Consider the following 13,846-nt stretch of genomic DNA (forward strand, 5'->3'; position numbering starts at 1 on the left):
AACGCAATCCAAAGTCAAATGGCACACATAATGCTTCTCACACTTCGGGAAACTGCACAGAAGTAGTGGGCGTTTACAGTACATTTATGGCTCAGATTGCATGGGTTCTAATAACTTCATGGCCAATTTCCTATTCCAGTCCCTTAAAATAGTTTCCATGCTAGAAGTGCACTACCCTCACTGACCATTGAATCACATACTTAGCCTTCATAACTCAAAGATCCCTTTCAAAATCACCATGCAATGCCTCTGGTGAGATCTTAATTACCACACAAATGTATGACAAATCTATTAAAATGGCTGCTGAATTTTATTTTACTTTGAATTATTAAGTAAGTGTCAATCATCTGTGTGCTGGTTAAATGTACCAAGGGAGGTTCCTCTCTGTAGCCCCTCTTCGAATACAATAATAAAAAAAAAGCAAGAAAACAGTTAGTACTTATAACCGATGTAAAACAAAACTATTAATATGAGACATATACAATAACAATCTGAAAAGGCACTTTATGAAAGTGCAGTACATATTTGAATCCTTTACTGCACCTTCATCTGGCAAAGATAACTGCAGTAACAAAGAATAGGCTACAAAACACCCTTCAACGCTAAATGCATAGTAAGTAACTAGTAATGGATCTATGTAAACAATATACTTGTATTGTATGCCATGAACCTGCAATGACCAAAACAATACCACAATGCCATTGCCCACTGCCAAAACAGAAAAGCTGTTATCTCCAACTGAAATTCAAACCCTACAAAAACATATAAGAGAAAATTACTTCACATTATGGTGGCAAATTTATTCTGAATCTTTCTCATATTTTTCTGCCCCCCCACCCCACCCCCACCCCCTTCAAAAAGGCAAGGGTTGTAGAATTACATTCCCAACCAGACCAGAAGATGTCTTGAAGATAATTTGTTGATTTTAACAATTTTAATAATGTTAAAAAAAATCTATCCCATGTTATTATATGATAAAAGTCCCTGATTAATGATGCAGATACACTTGTATATTGTAGTGACATCATCTTTTGACATTATTCCTTGTATATAAAATCCCTAGGAGGCACTTAGGTTCTGCATTAAAATATAACATAAAACACTTAACATTCGCTTCATACAACCCATGACCTTACAAAATATTTCCTTATGGGAATATTAAAGGCTTCTATGAACAACTGAATAGTGCTGAATATTATCTGGGTTGTCAGCTGAAATGTAAAATATCAACCCCACTCTTTCGGTAAAGTTAAGTAAGTAAAACTTCCCAATATAATAACTATTCTAGTAACTACACATATCTAGCAGTGTTGTTTCTGTTTTCAACTTGTAGTTTTAATCTTTGTAGTTGTGTACCATGCTTGTGAATGAGGCAGCACCTATAACCATACAGAGAACGTTTAGCCTCTGAGGTTTGGTCAGTCCTCCTTGCTTTTGGGTGTGGGTTGGTGAGGTTGGCTGGTACTAGGTCCGGAAGTGCTTTGGTGAGGTGTTGACAGCAAGCTGGCACTGAAGATGCCAATAATGCCCAGGTTGAGGAGAAAACCCAGAACCAGTGCCCCAACTGTGCCCAGGAAGGAGGGGATGGCTGAATTTGAAATGAGCCAATCTCTGCGTGATGTCATGTCTGTGAGGATGGCCTCCATCTGAAAGTGTGTGCCCACCACAGCGCAGATGTGGAAGAGCTGGTGACTGTGGCCTAGGAAAGAGGTCAAATACAATCAGAGAACAAGCAGAAACAACCAATGGATTTTCAGTGTGTACTGTTATCATTTCAGCGCTGGATAAAGAACATCATCAGCCCTGACATAGACCCAACAATCTATATTAAAACACTGCTAGATTTTTCAGTCACACCGAAGAGATACATGAGGTAGCCAGTCGAACTTAATTACATCCAGAACAGGACACATAGTACTGGCAGACATACCAATGTAATCAAAACGACCCGGAGCCAGTCTCTCAGGCAGGTGCGATGCAAAAAGGAAGCATGTAAGGAAGGCAAAGAGTAGATGGTAACAGTGACTGGACAGAGCCTCACTGTGACTACAGCTCCCCCCACAGCACAGCAGCAGCTAAATACACACACACACACACACACGAAAGTGTTTAATAAGACACAGGCGGTGAAATTTTGCACAACACCCTGTGGGACTGTGTAATAATGTCAAAAAGAATGTTACTGACAGTTTAGATATATGCGCCTAAATATGAACATAAATGTGAAATAACTTTTGTCATGACTGTTTGTTCATTTAAATTTACTGAACGGTCAATAATATAGTCTGAACAGAGTAGCATAATCGATTTGATGGCATAAATTACTTACATTTTGTTTGTTTTGTTTTTGGACTAAAAAAAGGATATGAATGTGAATATCTCGTTAGAACCCCATTATGTTTCTTACTCTGTAGAACAGAGGGATGTTATCGAAGATAAATGGGAAAACAAATGCCCCTGTGCGCAGGATTTTACTTCTGTGTGGGAACTGCAACTCAAGGAATCTATACAGAGAAACAAATGACCAAAATGTTAGTCAATACAAATTTGATTACAGTTTTATCATTACTAAAATTTATTACCATGAATACAATTAAACAATCATGTCTGAGAGGGAGAAAACTGATGTACCTGTAGAAACAGTACAATAAAACAATTCAGTCGCAGTAAAGAAAACAGATGCGATAATGATTTCTGTTATGTAACTCATGGTTAAAATATTAAATCCTGATTAGCTCAGAAATAAAACTCAATGCTTTACCCAATCTCAGTAATTAGGCATTACTCAATCTCAGGCTGTTTGGCATTTTGTTCTGAACCAAAACAAAATTATTTGTCACAAACAAAGCATTGTTTACCTGGAGTAGCAGGACATGCTGGTGCAGAGGAGAGAGTTGCCAATGGCGATAACCACAAAGTGCTGGTGGAGCCAAGTGTTGACCCAGCAGTCAGGCATTACATAAGAGCCATAGGTAACGGCACAGCCTGAAACACACAAACAAAAACATTCAGGGGCATTAAGTTCAAAATGATAATCATAAAAGTAATGGTATAAGAGAAAATGAAAACGCTTTGAGGTGTTATAAGAAGTCAGTTTTGGAAAAAAAAATTTTTTGACTTCAACTTGCGCAATAGCCCACAGACAAATTCCTGGGATCTTTTTTTTTGGTCGCGCTCCAGACACTAAGAATGAACTTTATCTTGCTTTTTTTTTAAATTTGTATGAATGTAAACAATGCAATGTTCACAATGAGATCATCTCTTGAATGGACTTTAAGACTATTAGGTCTGTGCATTCGCTTAGTCACAAAAGAGCTTCGCTTTCAGATTATGGATTAAACTGTAATGGGTCCTTTCTCAACATTATAGAAAATTCCTTTCCACTAAGTATTTCATAGCTTAAGTACTAAAAAGCATGTTCTTCAGGTGGATTCCTCAAATGTGAACAAAATGTTTCATAAAATATACATCAAATTAATACAGAGCATCTGAACAATTCTCACCCAAATTATTATTTTTTTTATGGGAATGACTCACTCCTTCGAGGGGCTGTAGACAACACCTGCCACTCAGAAAAAAATGCCTTTACATTTTCCTGAAAATACATATATACCTCTAATAAGTATTTGTTATTTTCTCTGACAGTGGAAAACTCTCATTCTTCGGTGATGGAAGCAGGCCAGAACATGAAAAGTGAAAATACAGTAATTCCTTTGAGTCGAGCTAATCTACACTCAACTGGCTCTCATGACAAATGTGATACATTGTTGATTAAAGGAAACAGAGTTCTTTTGGGCTCCGCTGGTGGACTTTTCTTTGTACGCTTCTGAAGTAGTCTGAACAATGCTTACAAACTTTTTAGCTTTATTCCTTTGACTTCAGACTTTTCAGGCTTCCTCGTTATCCAAAAGCACTTCCTCTGCTCTCCTTTGAAGCCATGCTCAGTACAATACCCTCGTTGTGTTCACCATCTCACTTCCATCGCTTCTTAGCATCTCTCACCATCCAGGTCACTCGCTGCTCCGTAAATGGATGGGAACAAACCGCAACAGCATTTACAGTCCCGTCTCCGTTTCTCTTATGTTTAAAAAGCACACGAGTGAATTCCCTTTACATTACATTAACCTTAAATACAACTGTCCTCCACATGTTAACGGCAATGTCTGGTTCTATTAAAATAAACAGTCTTTTCTACTTGTCCATAGATGAAAATCGTTGACAGTGAAATAGGGAAAGGTTTTGGATTCATTTGATGGCTGGGCAGGCCCACTGAGTGTACCAGTGGAAACAGTGGCAAAGTTAGACGCAGTCATTATTTCCATATCAAGCTCTCACACACACTTTTAGCTCCGAATTCCAGTGCTTAAGTCAGCCCTAAAATATAGCGCGTGTTACGCACTGTTACACCACAACTTCAAGAACCAATATAAGCAAAAAAAAAGCATAATAACTTCTTCTCGTTCAAATTTGCTTTCCAACGCTGCACGTTGTCTTGATTAGCGTTTTATGTAACGTACGGGCAGTAAATCAAAGCTACCGCGTGTGTACACAGATGGTAAAATGATACGGCAGGAGAGACATTTTAGCCCTGGTAATCCTCAGAGTAAATCTTTAGCAAGGCTTTAGGACTTTGATCCTACCCAGGCTGTAGAGACTGAGGGCTCCATAGTCAAAGAAGTAGCAAATGTGGCGTGCCTCTGGAGACATGGTGCTGAAGGTGTGGGCACAGCTGGAGGTGAACGGGTAAAGACAGATCAGCAGCATGTAGACCAGCAGCGGCCAGGTATAACTCTCTGTCAGGAAGTTCAGGGTGGAGCAGAGCATACAAAACCTCCATAAGAAATACCTGTCCGCGGGGAAAAAAAAAAAGAAAAACAAAACAAAACATAAAGAGTCATACACACATTAGAACATGTTATTTCAAGGCTTAAAGGATAATCAGGAAATAATAATGGCAACTGTGTCGGCAATTCTGATACAATTATATTGAGCCTATTAACAAATGGTTTAGTACCAAAAATTTCCAAGATAACCATTATGTAAACTACTTTTTCAGAAAACAAAGCTGGATAATTGACAAGCCATTTCTTTTGGCTGTAGAGGGGGCTCCCCCTGCAGATCTGGAAGCCTTACCATGTTGGCAGGAAGTGGGTCCAGATATTGACTGTCTCATTGGTCATCTGGAAGCTGCTGAGAATACAGTCAAGGGCAGAGCTCTGGGGATGGCGGTAGCCCGATATGATACCATCTTCCCGAAACACCTGCATGTCAAAGCAACACATCAGACGTGCCTACCACGGGATCCATACAACACAGGGGCGCAGGAGCGGTTCTAATCCGGGCCTAATCGTGACCTTTCAGCTCACTGATTTGATTTAATTTCTCCTTATTGGAGAACTTTGCCAAGCAAGTTTTGAACCAAATCTCCTTGAGAAATCAGGTTAAGTATGCCAGCTGCAGCTTAGTAAATCTGGGAGTTTGTACTGCTTGGCTCTGTTGTCGCTAACAGAACGTCTAAGAAATGAGCAATCGCTAGCGTTGCGTTCATGTTATTAATGAATTATGTTCAGCCATCCCATGGCCAGTGAAGATGCTCTACCTGCAGGTCTCACTCGGTGCCTTGTTGGTCTCCGTTGACTCACCTTGGGGACCTGGTGGATGTCAAACAGCTGTGGGAGTTTGATGCTGAGCATGTCTGTCGGTAGTCGAAAAGCTCCCCTCCCTCTTTGACAGGCCTGCCTGAGTCTCTCCCTCCCACCGCGGCAAAGCACACACCACACAGGACAGTCAAAGCCAGGGGACCTGGCCCCTTCTCCTGCCTCCCATCTCACACAGCGGCCCCAACTCCAGCCCTGTCCTCCACCACCACCCCGCCACCACACAGGAAACACTGCGCAGAGAGGGAGAGAATCTGGGGTCATGTAATGATCAGTTAAACGCATACAAATGAGGCCACATACACAGGCTGGTCTGAGACCAACTCCGGTTCGCTTTCTTGGATATTTGATAAAAAAAAAAAAATACCGTGCATCTGGAATTTGCATTCTAAAAACGAAACCAAAACAAAATGACAAAATGATTGCGAATTACAACAAACAGCTGTTTGTCCTGGCAGGCTTTACTGCCATATAGTGATAATTACTGGCAGGACATACCACTGCATTTCTACTACCTACTGTTTGAAACATAATTGAAATAATATTACTTTCACAACCTTTTCCGTCTATAATTGTTATTATTTCTTTGTTTGATCCAGTGTGGTATGCAGTTGTGAGAGTTGTCCAGATGCCGACCAGAGTGAGAGAGTGGTTGCCATTGTTATATCTGTGTGGGACTGAAACAAAGCAATCATGCCAAAACTACACACTGTGTCCTCCATGCAGTTTAAGACAGAAAATGCCTTTTGTTCATCTGATGAAGTCATACCAGTTCTAACCAACTACAACAATTTGTTGGTTACAGATTGATGCAAAAAAAGTCCCTGTATTATTTGACTTTACCTTAAGGCATCTCATTTCAATACAAAGGTTTCAGAAAGGTTTGTGGCGAAGTATGTTTGAATAAGGTGATGGAACATTTTTTGTGATGGTCTCATAAGTGTGACCCGCTGTACTCAACATGACTCTGTATTTGTACAAGGTACTCAAATGCCTGCGCCACTCAGCAAGAGGGAACAGAACTTGGCACATAAGTGATACTGGAGGCCTCACACACACACACACACACACACACCCATGGGCACAGACATACATACAACCTTCTTTTTTTTTCTCGCTTTTCTCACGTTCTACTGTGCCTAAACAAATTTACACATGCAAGAACAAAAGGCCAAGGACCTTAACAGAAAATATACGCCTGCAGCATTGGAAGCTACGGTGAACCTCTGCTGAGAAAAAAACGAACTTGACAGACAACATGCCAAGATAAGCCAAAAACATGTGGAGACATGTCAATGTACATATGTACTGAAAACACAGCACAAGTCAAATCCCCATCCCTCAGGGAGCATGACATGTGGGTAGTCACTAACATTTACATTAGCCTGTTTATGACATATTTTATTAACTAATGTGTGGTTTATTTAGTAACACTGCTGTAGAATGATGTTGGATTTACCTGATGTTCAAGCCTGGAGCAAAAACTGCAACTTCTAATTATAGTCCTGATTATAATCATGTTTTTTGTTCATTTAAATGGTCTAATGAATACATAAATGATCTAATGAGCTATTTTGTTCTTATTATACAGTAATTAACTATTCGTTGTTATGAATAACTATTCAATCATTCATTCATTCATTCATTCATTCAAACAAAACATCTGCTGGATGCAATAACCTGTTCATTATCAAGCACACAACACCTAGGCAGACATTGCACTGCTGGAATGCCATAAGGACACAGGTCTGTATGCTGACAGACCTGAGGGGGCCATGTCCTGTTTACTGGGACAGAGTGTGCTTTGTGAGTGGCTCTGGAGACAGCAGAGTAGAGAGCAGACTGTTACCCACTGAGCCCTATGAAAATGAGCAGCAGTCACCGCACAGAGAGAAATGCCACTGGCTCCTGTCCACACACAAAACAGATGTAAATGCTGAACAACAGCCTCTGTCTCTCAAACATGTTCGTGTAGAGTTTAGACTACCAAACTAAGCATGCTTGTGGCAATTAAGAATTTATTTATTACTTTGTGCAACATTGGCAAAACCACAGAGAAAATTCCGGCAAGAGTAGTTTGAATAGCAGGTAGGTTCCGCTCCACAGAAAAAAAAAGGAGCTTATCAAAACCACTGATAGACATGTATGACCGATTAACATGCGAGGAGACAAAGGCGAAATGCGTTCATTCAAAATGTAATTTTCTTAAAACAACAATGCTGCCGTGGAGACAGATACAGTACGCTCTCTGAAAAGCAAACATGAGAAACAATGAGCGGTTCATAAAGACAAGGATCAAGCGCCCGTAGACTCATACTACAGCACAACGGTAAACTACGCTGTACGTGCGATTGGATGAACAGGGCTATCACACCTACTGTGTGTCTACATACAATTCTAGAGTGGAAAATTACCCGTGAACAGACCTCCATTTAGGGATTGTACCAATACTTTGCTAAGTATCTCTGCTGATTTTGCAGGCTAATAGTTATTGCAAAAGCCAACTTGTCCTCCCATAGTTGCCATGGTGACCAAATATAAGGATGACTCCACCAATTATGAGTCAGAGACACTGAGTATTGCCCATTTACAAACATGGCGCTTTACAGAGAAAGAAAAAAACTGCTAAGCACTCTTCATACCAGCCTCCAGAGCAGAACGTGAATGGAGAACATTGATGTTGTACTGAACAACAGACTATGCTTCACAACTGAATGAATTTGTCAAAAGCTCATGTCTATTGATTTCCACAAAAAATGAACAAACTCAAGATTTTCTGCATTTCTGAAATTATCTGAACTGTTAAACTTTACTGTGTTGTGGTCGTTTTCCAGGCTACCTGATTCATTCTCCTGAAAATCTGGTGTACTCATGATTCATAAGGTCCAAACACTGATAAGCTCAGCCCATAAATTCGTAGTGTGTTTTTAAATTACTTTTGTAACAGCTCAGTACTTATCTGTTTGGGAAGAAAGATATCTTGGTACTAAAACAGTTAAGAATCTGCAAAATATTTCTGTTAACAATTCTGAAAGATATCTGTCTGAAAATGAATACGGTAGTTTCCATATAACAGCGGGCACTCTTGTTTAAGACAGCAGTTTAATGGTGCCTTTCAATGAGCAAATGCCCGTTATTCTTCTTATTCTCTGAAAACATGCTTGATCAATCACCATTTAGACTTCACGCGATTTTCATTTTTTTCCTTTTTTTTTCTTTTGCAAATCCAATTGTATGTCCATCTTTTCCACTGGATTCTGTGTCTATGTTTCCTTACCATGTAGCTGCCCACACTCTCGCTCTCTTGCTTTCTTTCTCTCTCTCTCTCCCCCTCATGAATTCTGACATTCTTTCCTTGGCTTGTGATTCTGTCACATGATCTCCTTCAATAGATGTCTTTATCACTTTAGCGTTGACAATAAGAGGCCTGTATTTGCGGCATGTAAACATGTGCATGTTCCTCTTCACGCATAGAGTGACAGCATTCAAACTGTTCAAGTCACTGGGTACTCCATTGTCATGTCAACACATGTATAACTCAGTGAGGACCACAAACTACCCACACAGTCATCACTAATGATACAGCTAGTCTGACAAAACAAAACTTTTCTACAACTTTGAATTTGCTGTTTAGTCTCATTAAAAGTAAATTCAACTGGGTGTACTAACTCTCTCTTCCTTAAAGCTATTATGAAGGGGTAGACAACAGGAAATCTTAAGTAACCTACATGTTGACTCTGAGTTAGTTTTCATGCAGTTATGATACACCATTTTCTCATAAGCACTGTAGATGCCATTATTCATCAGTCAGTGCAAGGAAAATCATATAGTATCACTAATGACTAATATCACTTATGACTTTGTGAGGAATAACATAAATTATGTTGGGTTTTTTTTTTTTCTAAAATATGAATGTCACAACCAGCATCAGGAAATCATTAGTGCATCTGCCCTGTGAAATGTGGGTTCATAAATTATTCACAGAGTGTAAAAATATGATGCTAATGTAGCCTAATGACAGTGGTGTAATTTTGATTAATATCTCAGCATAGAATAAAAACTAATAATTTTGATGCTGCTCAGTCCAAACAGCTTACTGCAGCATTTTAGTTGATGTCATAATATAACTTCTGACAAGAGAAGACCATGCAAACCAACCAGAAGTTTTAGTATAAAGTTAGAGCCTGAAAATTCAAAGAGGATTCTTGGTTCTCTGTAAAATTGGAATGAAGTCCCAAAAGATGCATTCCCCTGAAAATGACTGGTTCTTATTGCTCATTTAGGACCTAGAAAGAAGTCTGTACTTCCTTTCACTGCTGGCCCAATTTGTTTCCTAGAATCTTTTTTTTTTAAAATATATTTATTTTCATACCACATTAAACAATGTTCCAGTAAGACCAATTATCCTAAACAAATGTTCTTTCAAGTTACAGAAATAAAACTGTGCATAAACTGAAGGTCACCCGGGTTTCTAAATCAGCTGCCCTTTTGAAAAGTGTGGAGAGCAGTGTTTTTGGACAAAGGTGTTGAACCTTATAACAAGAATTCAGATATTTAAGTGTTAATCTCTCCAGAGGCCTTTCAGAAATGGGCTTGTTCTTGAAAGTGTTTATTTGGCTGTCAGGTTGTGCACTTCTTCTTGGAAAATTACGAGCAATAAGTGGGCTGAACACGAACAAGATCACACGTTTTTCTCCAAGTTCATCTTAAAGACATGCAGCTACGAACAAACTTTTGCACAAGAGGCCCGGCTATGAATTTGTATCATTTGAATTCTTATGTTGGTTGCATTCATCTAGGAGCCTCAGAAGATTTTCCACTTCTCTACCCTCATCTTCACTGACTTCACTGTGCATTCCTGGGCATAAATTGAGAACTATGACTATCCTGTTTTGAGCATACCTTGTATTGTTTCTCCTTTTAAAAAAAAGGCAGATGATAGACAACCACTTAAAGAACATTAAACCTGGGAAAACCCACCAATACCGTTATTACATTTGCTGGTAATGAATTCAAAACTCATGACTGCTAATTAGCTCTTAATCTACAGCCCATCTCAAGCAAAAATACATAGATCAGACACTACAGAAAAACTGCAATGTTTCCCCAGTGAATGCTAAAAACCACCCAAAAACGACGTGAAAGAACTGAGCTATAAGCTGTGGTGTAACTTGTAAAGATCCTTCCATTAAATATCTTTTCCACTATGCACCTCCAAATGTAACTTAGAGCAACATCCAATAAAAGCTATAAGAACGCAATTAAAGACATGAATGACAGAGATACATACAATGGTGAGGAACTTTCTTCATTCCGCTGGTCAAACTTAGAATTCACGGCGATCCCCGCACGCAGAACAGAAAACTGTGTAAAAAAAGAGGCGTTTGGTAAGACAGGAAACCAATGGGCTTGCCTTTTCTGCCTCTTGAAGCTAGGAGCTTAGGGCAGTCCTTCAAGTTACAGTATGGACTAGGGAAACCTGGAGGAGTGAAGGAGCGATCATCAGTGCTCACGTGGACTTTTGAGGCAACAAAAACAAGGGCCATGTGTGCAGAAGATCCACTAGAACGTTTAACGGCCAAACCTATAGCACAATGTATATTTACTCTTCATCACCTGTCAACTCAAAAAGTCGACTTCGTAGCCCGACGGTATTGTCCAGTAACAATGCCCAGTAATACTGGGCAATCTTACAGTGTTAATGATAAAACAACTCACAATATTTAAAACTTTGTGCCTAATCTATTTACACACTCGAGTAGCATGTTACAACGGATGGAACCACACACCAGCAGCGTAAAAACAACCTAATGATAACATTCTGAAAGACTTGTTTTTCAAACGTTTGTCAGCGAAGCAACTCTTTTCCTAGAGAACATTTGTGAATTTCCATTAAGTTTTCGTGAGCCGTGACCGACAGCAGACTGTCGAAGCAAAACACATCGTTAACCCCTCTCAAGGGACAGTACAGAAAAAAGAGAAAGAAAAAAACCACAACGGTTCAGCAAAATTTCACACCAAGTCGGATACTGTATATTTAACGGGAGTGGTCACAGTAAATTCCAATGAACATTGAAACATCGAAACACAGTCAAGCTATTCTAACGTTCATGTTTTCGTGTCCCAAAACGCCCTCCGTAAGATAAAGCATCAAAAATAACAGTAAAACAGACTTATAGAACAAGAGAAGAAGGTTCAGACCTTTTAGCTTAATGTTGTTAATGAGATCATTTGCGCTTCTCAGTTGAAGCGATGATATCGCCTGCATGTATTCCCGTGACGTTCTATCGTGATGGGACAGAGCTACAGTTCCATCTCTAATTTAATCCTTAAAACCTTCTGGATCATTTCGTAGCTTTGTCTGTTTTCTACTTGCATTCCTTTGGAAACTAATGAAAACATTGGTTAACCAATCGAAATCCCACCCTCTGTCCACAACCACTTTCTCATTGGATGGGAACAAGAAAGACACCTTGTTTTCAGAATCAGGAGACTATCGTAAAATAATGCGTGGAAATCTTCTCATCCTTTGGGAAACAGTAACTTCCAAAAAATTAATACATTTGTTCAGAGCCCCATGTGTCACTGACATGTATTTCAAGACGCCGTAATGTTTCTGACTGCTGGATAGAAAACCAGTTGCATTCGTAAATAACCGCTGATTCATTTTTATCTCTTCGTGTAGTGCGGATAAATTTACTGTTATATTTTTCTCCATCTATAGAGACTATAATACGTACGAAGGCCGTTTTCTTTTGTAACGAGTAGGGCAGAAATCCCAGTCTTTACATCTGGTTTTAGTTTCTTTCCCTTTTTTAAACCTAACTTTAAATCTATCAGTGTGTGTGTAAGTTACAAAGGTGAAGCAAGTTCAATTTTCTGCTCTGGTAGCACCGTTTTCCTTGTCCTCTCTGCTAAAGCATGGGGGTTCATTCTGGCATGGAAACGGGGCGGTGAAAAAATGCCCCTCAAAACTGGGGCAAGGCTTTGCCATCCGCTGACAGAGTAGCTGGGAATTCGCTGCCAGATCTGCCGGTCTGATCATAGTGCGTTGCGATGAGATCTGGGCATGCGGCCCTGAGCAGTTGAGGGCACGAGACTGTGAGAATGGTGTGGAGAGGGATGGGGGGCATAGAGACCTACAGTAGTTGGCCCGAGAACACAATGCTGAATATGCAGACTTTAAAAAAGAGAGCGGACGGAGTGCCAGGGAGAATTTCAATTGCAATGTGGGTCAGATTACCTAACTCCAGGGTTCAACGACGAAAGCTGTCGAAAGACATGAAATCAGTTTTAAACAACAAATGGAACTTTAATTTTTCATGCATTTTTTTTAAAATTGTATGATCATCTCCTCTGGGTAAAAGAGGAAAGTGGCATGTCTGTACTCTAATTTGCAGTGGAGCCTCAAGGTTCTAGTGCTTGTTGAGTAATGCCTGAACTTCACAATTTGAACTGATTGCTCAGATGAGAGTTCGCATCGGATGTGTTCACATTTCAACATTATCACAGTGTGTTTCTTGCAAACTTGATGCTGGGAGCATAACAGAAAGCGGCTATGTTATTGGTCAAAATTCTCTCGTCTCTGAGAAGTGGAGAACACCGCTAAAAAATCTCAAGTTTTATCTCTTGGTTTGCCGTGACGTCAGATCAGTGAGGCCACAGAAGATAATGAGGTGGATTTTACCACATGAACAAACGTGCAAAAAAGTACTGCTAAAACTTCCACATAGCAACTATTCACAAGCAAACAAATGTAAAATCTAAAGTAACTTCCTCTGGTTGCAATATCCATGACTCATGAATCTAAAACAGAACTAGTATTTCACATGTTCCCTCTCAAAGTGGAGGGAATCACACAGGATGAAGTAAGATCTCTCATTATGTCGTACAGACCTGATCAGGTAATGCACTCCTCTATTGTCCAAGATTCAAAGAGAGCCTTTTGATGAGACTAATGCTTGATTCTGCAGAAACCTTTGTTATGATGTTAACCTCTAGATCAACACCCTTTTCCATTTCCATGTTTTGTGGCGAGCTTTTCTCACTTACAGCCGCACTCAAACACTCAATGCAGTACGGTGAAAAATAATCTGTAGTGTTTTTCTAAGCCCATCATTACAGTCCCAGATTTTTGTCTTTACTTTGTCAGGGCGTGCTCTTGGCTATTTGAGGATACTCCGATGACA

General features: G+C 39.7%; 1 protein-coding gene across 1 annotated transcript; it reads right to left on the bottom strand.

The window, feature by feature from the left end:
- Positions 1–1,418: 1,418 nt before the first annotated feature.
- Positions 1,419–5,708, bottom strand: paqr6 (progestin and adipoQ receptor family member VI). The gene is made up of 7 exons (XM_030783181.1): positions 5,643–5,708; positions 5,134–5,261; positions 4,641–4,846; positions 2,859–2,985; positions 2,408–2,504; positions 1,931–2,075; positions 1,419–1,699 (listed from the first exon to the last, which is right to left on the bottom strand). The coding sequence occupies exons 1-7, from the start codon at positions 5,691–5,693 to the stop codon at positions 1,419–1,421; spliced, it is 1,035 nt and encodes a 344-aa protein (XP_030639041.1). The 5' UTR covers positions 5,694–5,708.
- Between the last annotated feature and the right edge of the window lie 8,138 nt (positions 5,709–13,846).

The sequence above is a fragment of the Chanos chanos genome, chromosome 8, assembly GCF_902362185.1.
Source record: "Chanos chanos chromosome 8, fChaCha1.1, whole genome shotgun sequence".
In the NCBI taxonomy this organism is placed as follows: domain Eukaryota; kingdom Metazoa; phylum Chordata; class Actinopteri; order Gonorynchiformes; family Chanidae; genus Chanos; species Chanos chanos.

Coding starts and splice junctions, on each gene's coding strand:
- paqr6 (XM_030783181.1), bottom strand. CDS start 5,693: ATGCTCAGCATCAAACTCCCACAGCTGTTTGACATCCACCAGGTCCCC. Junction 2,986..4,640: donor CCTCAGTCTCTACAGCCTGG/GTAGGATCAAAG, acceptor TGTGTGTTTCAG/GCTGTGCCGTTACCTATGGC. Junction 1,700..1,930: donor GGGTCGTTTTGATTACATTG/GTATGTCTGCCA, acceptor CCTCTTTCCTAG/GCCACAGTCACCAGCTCTTC.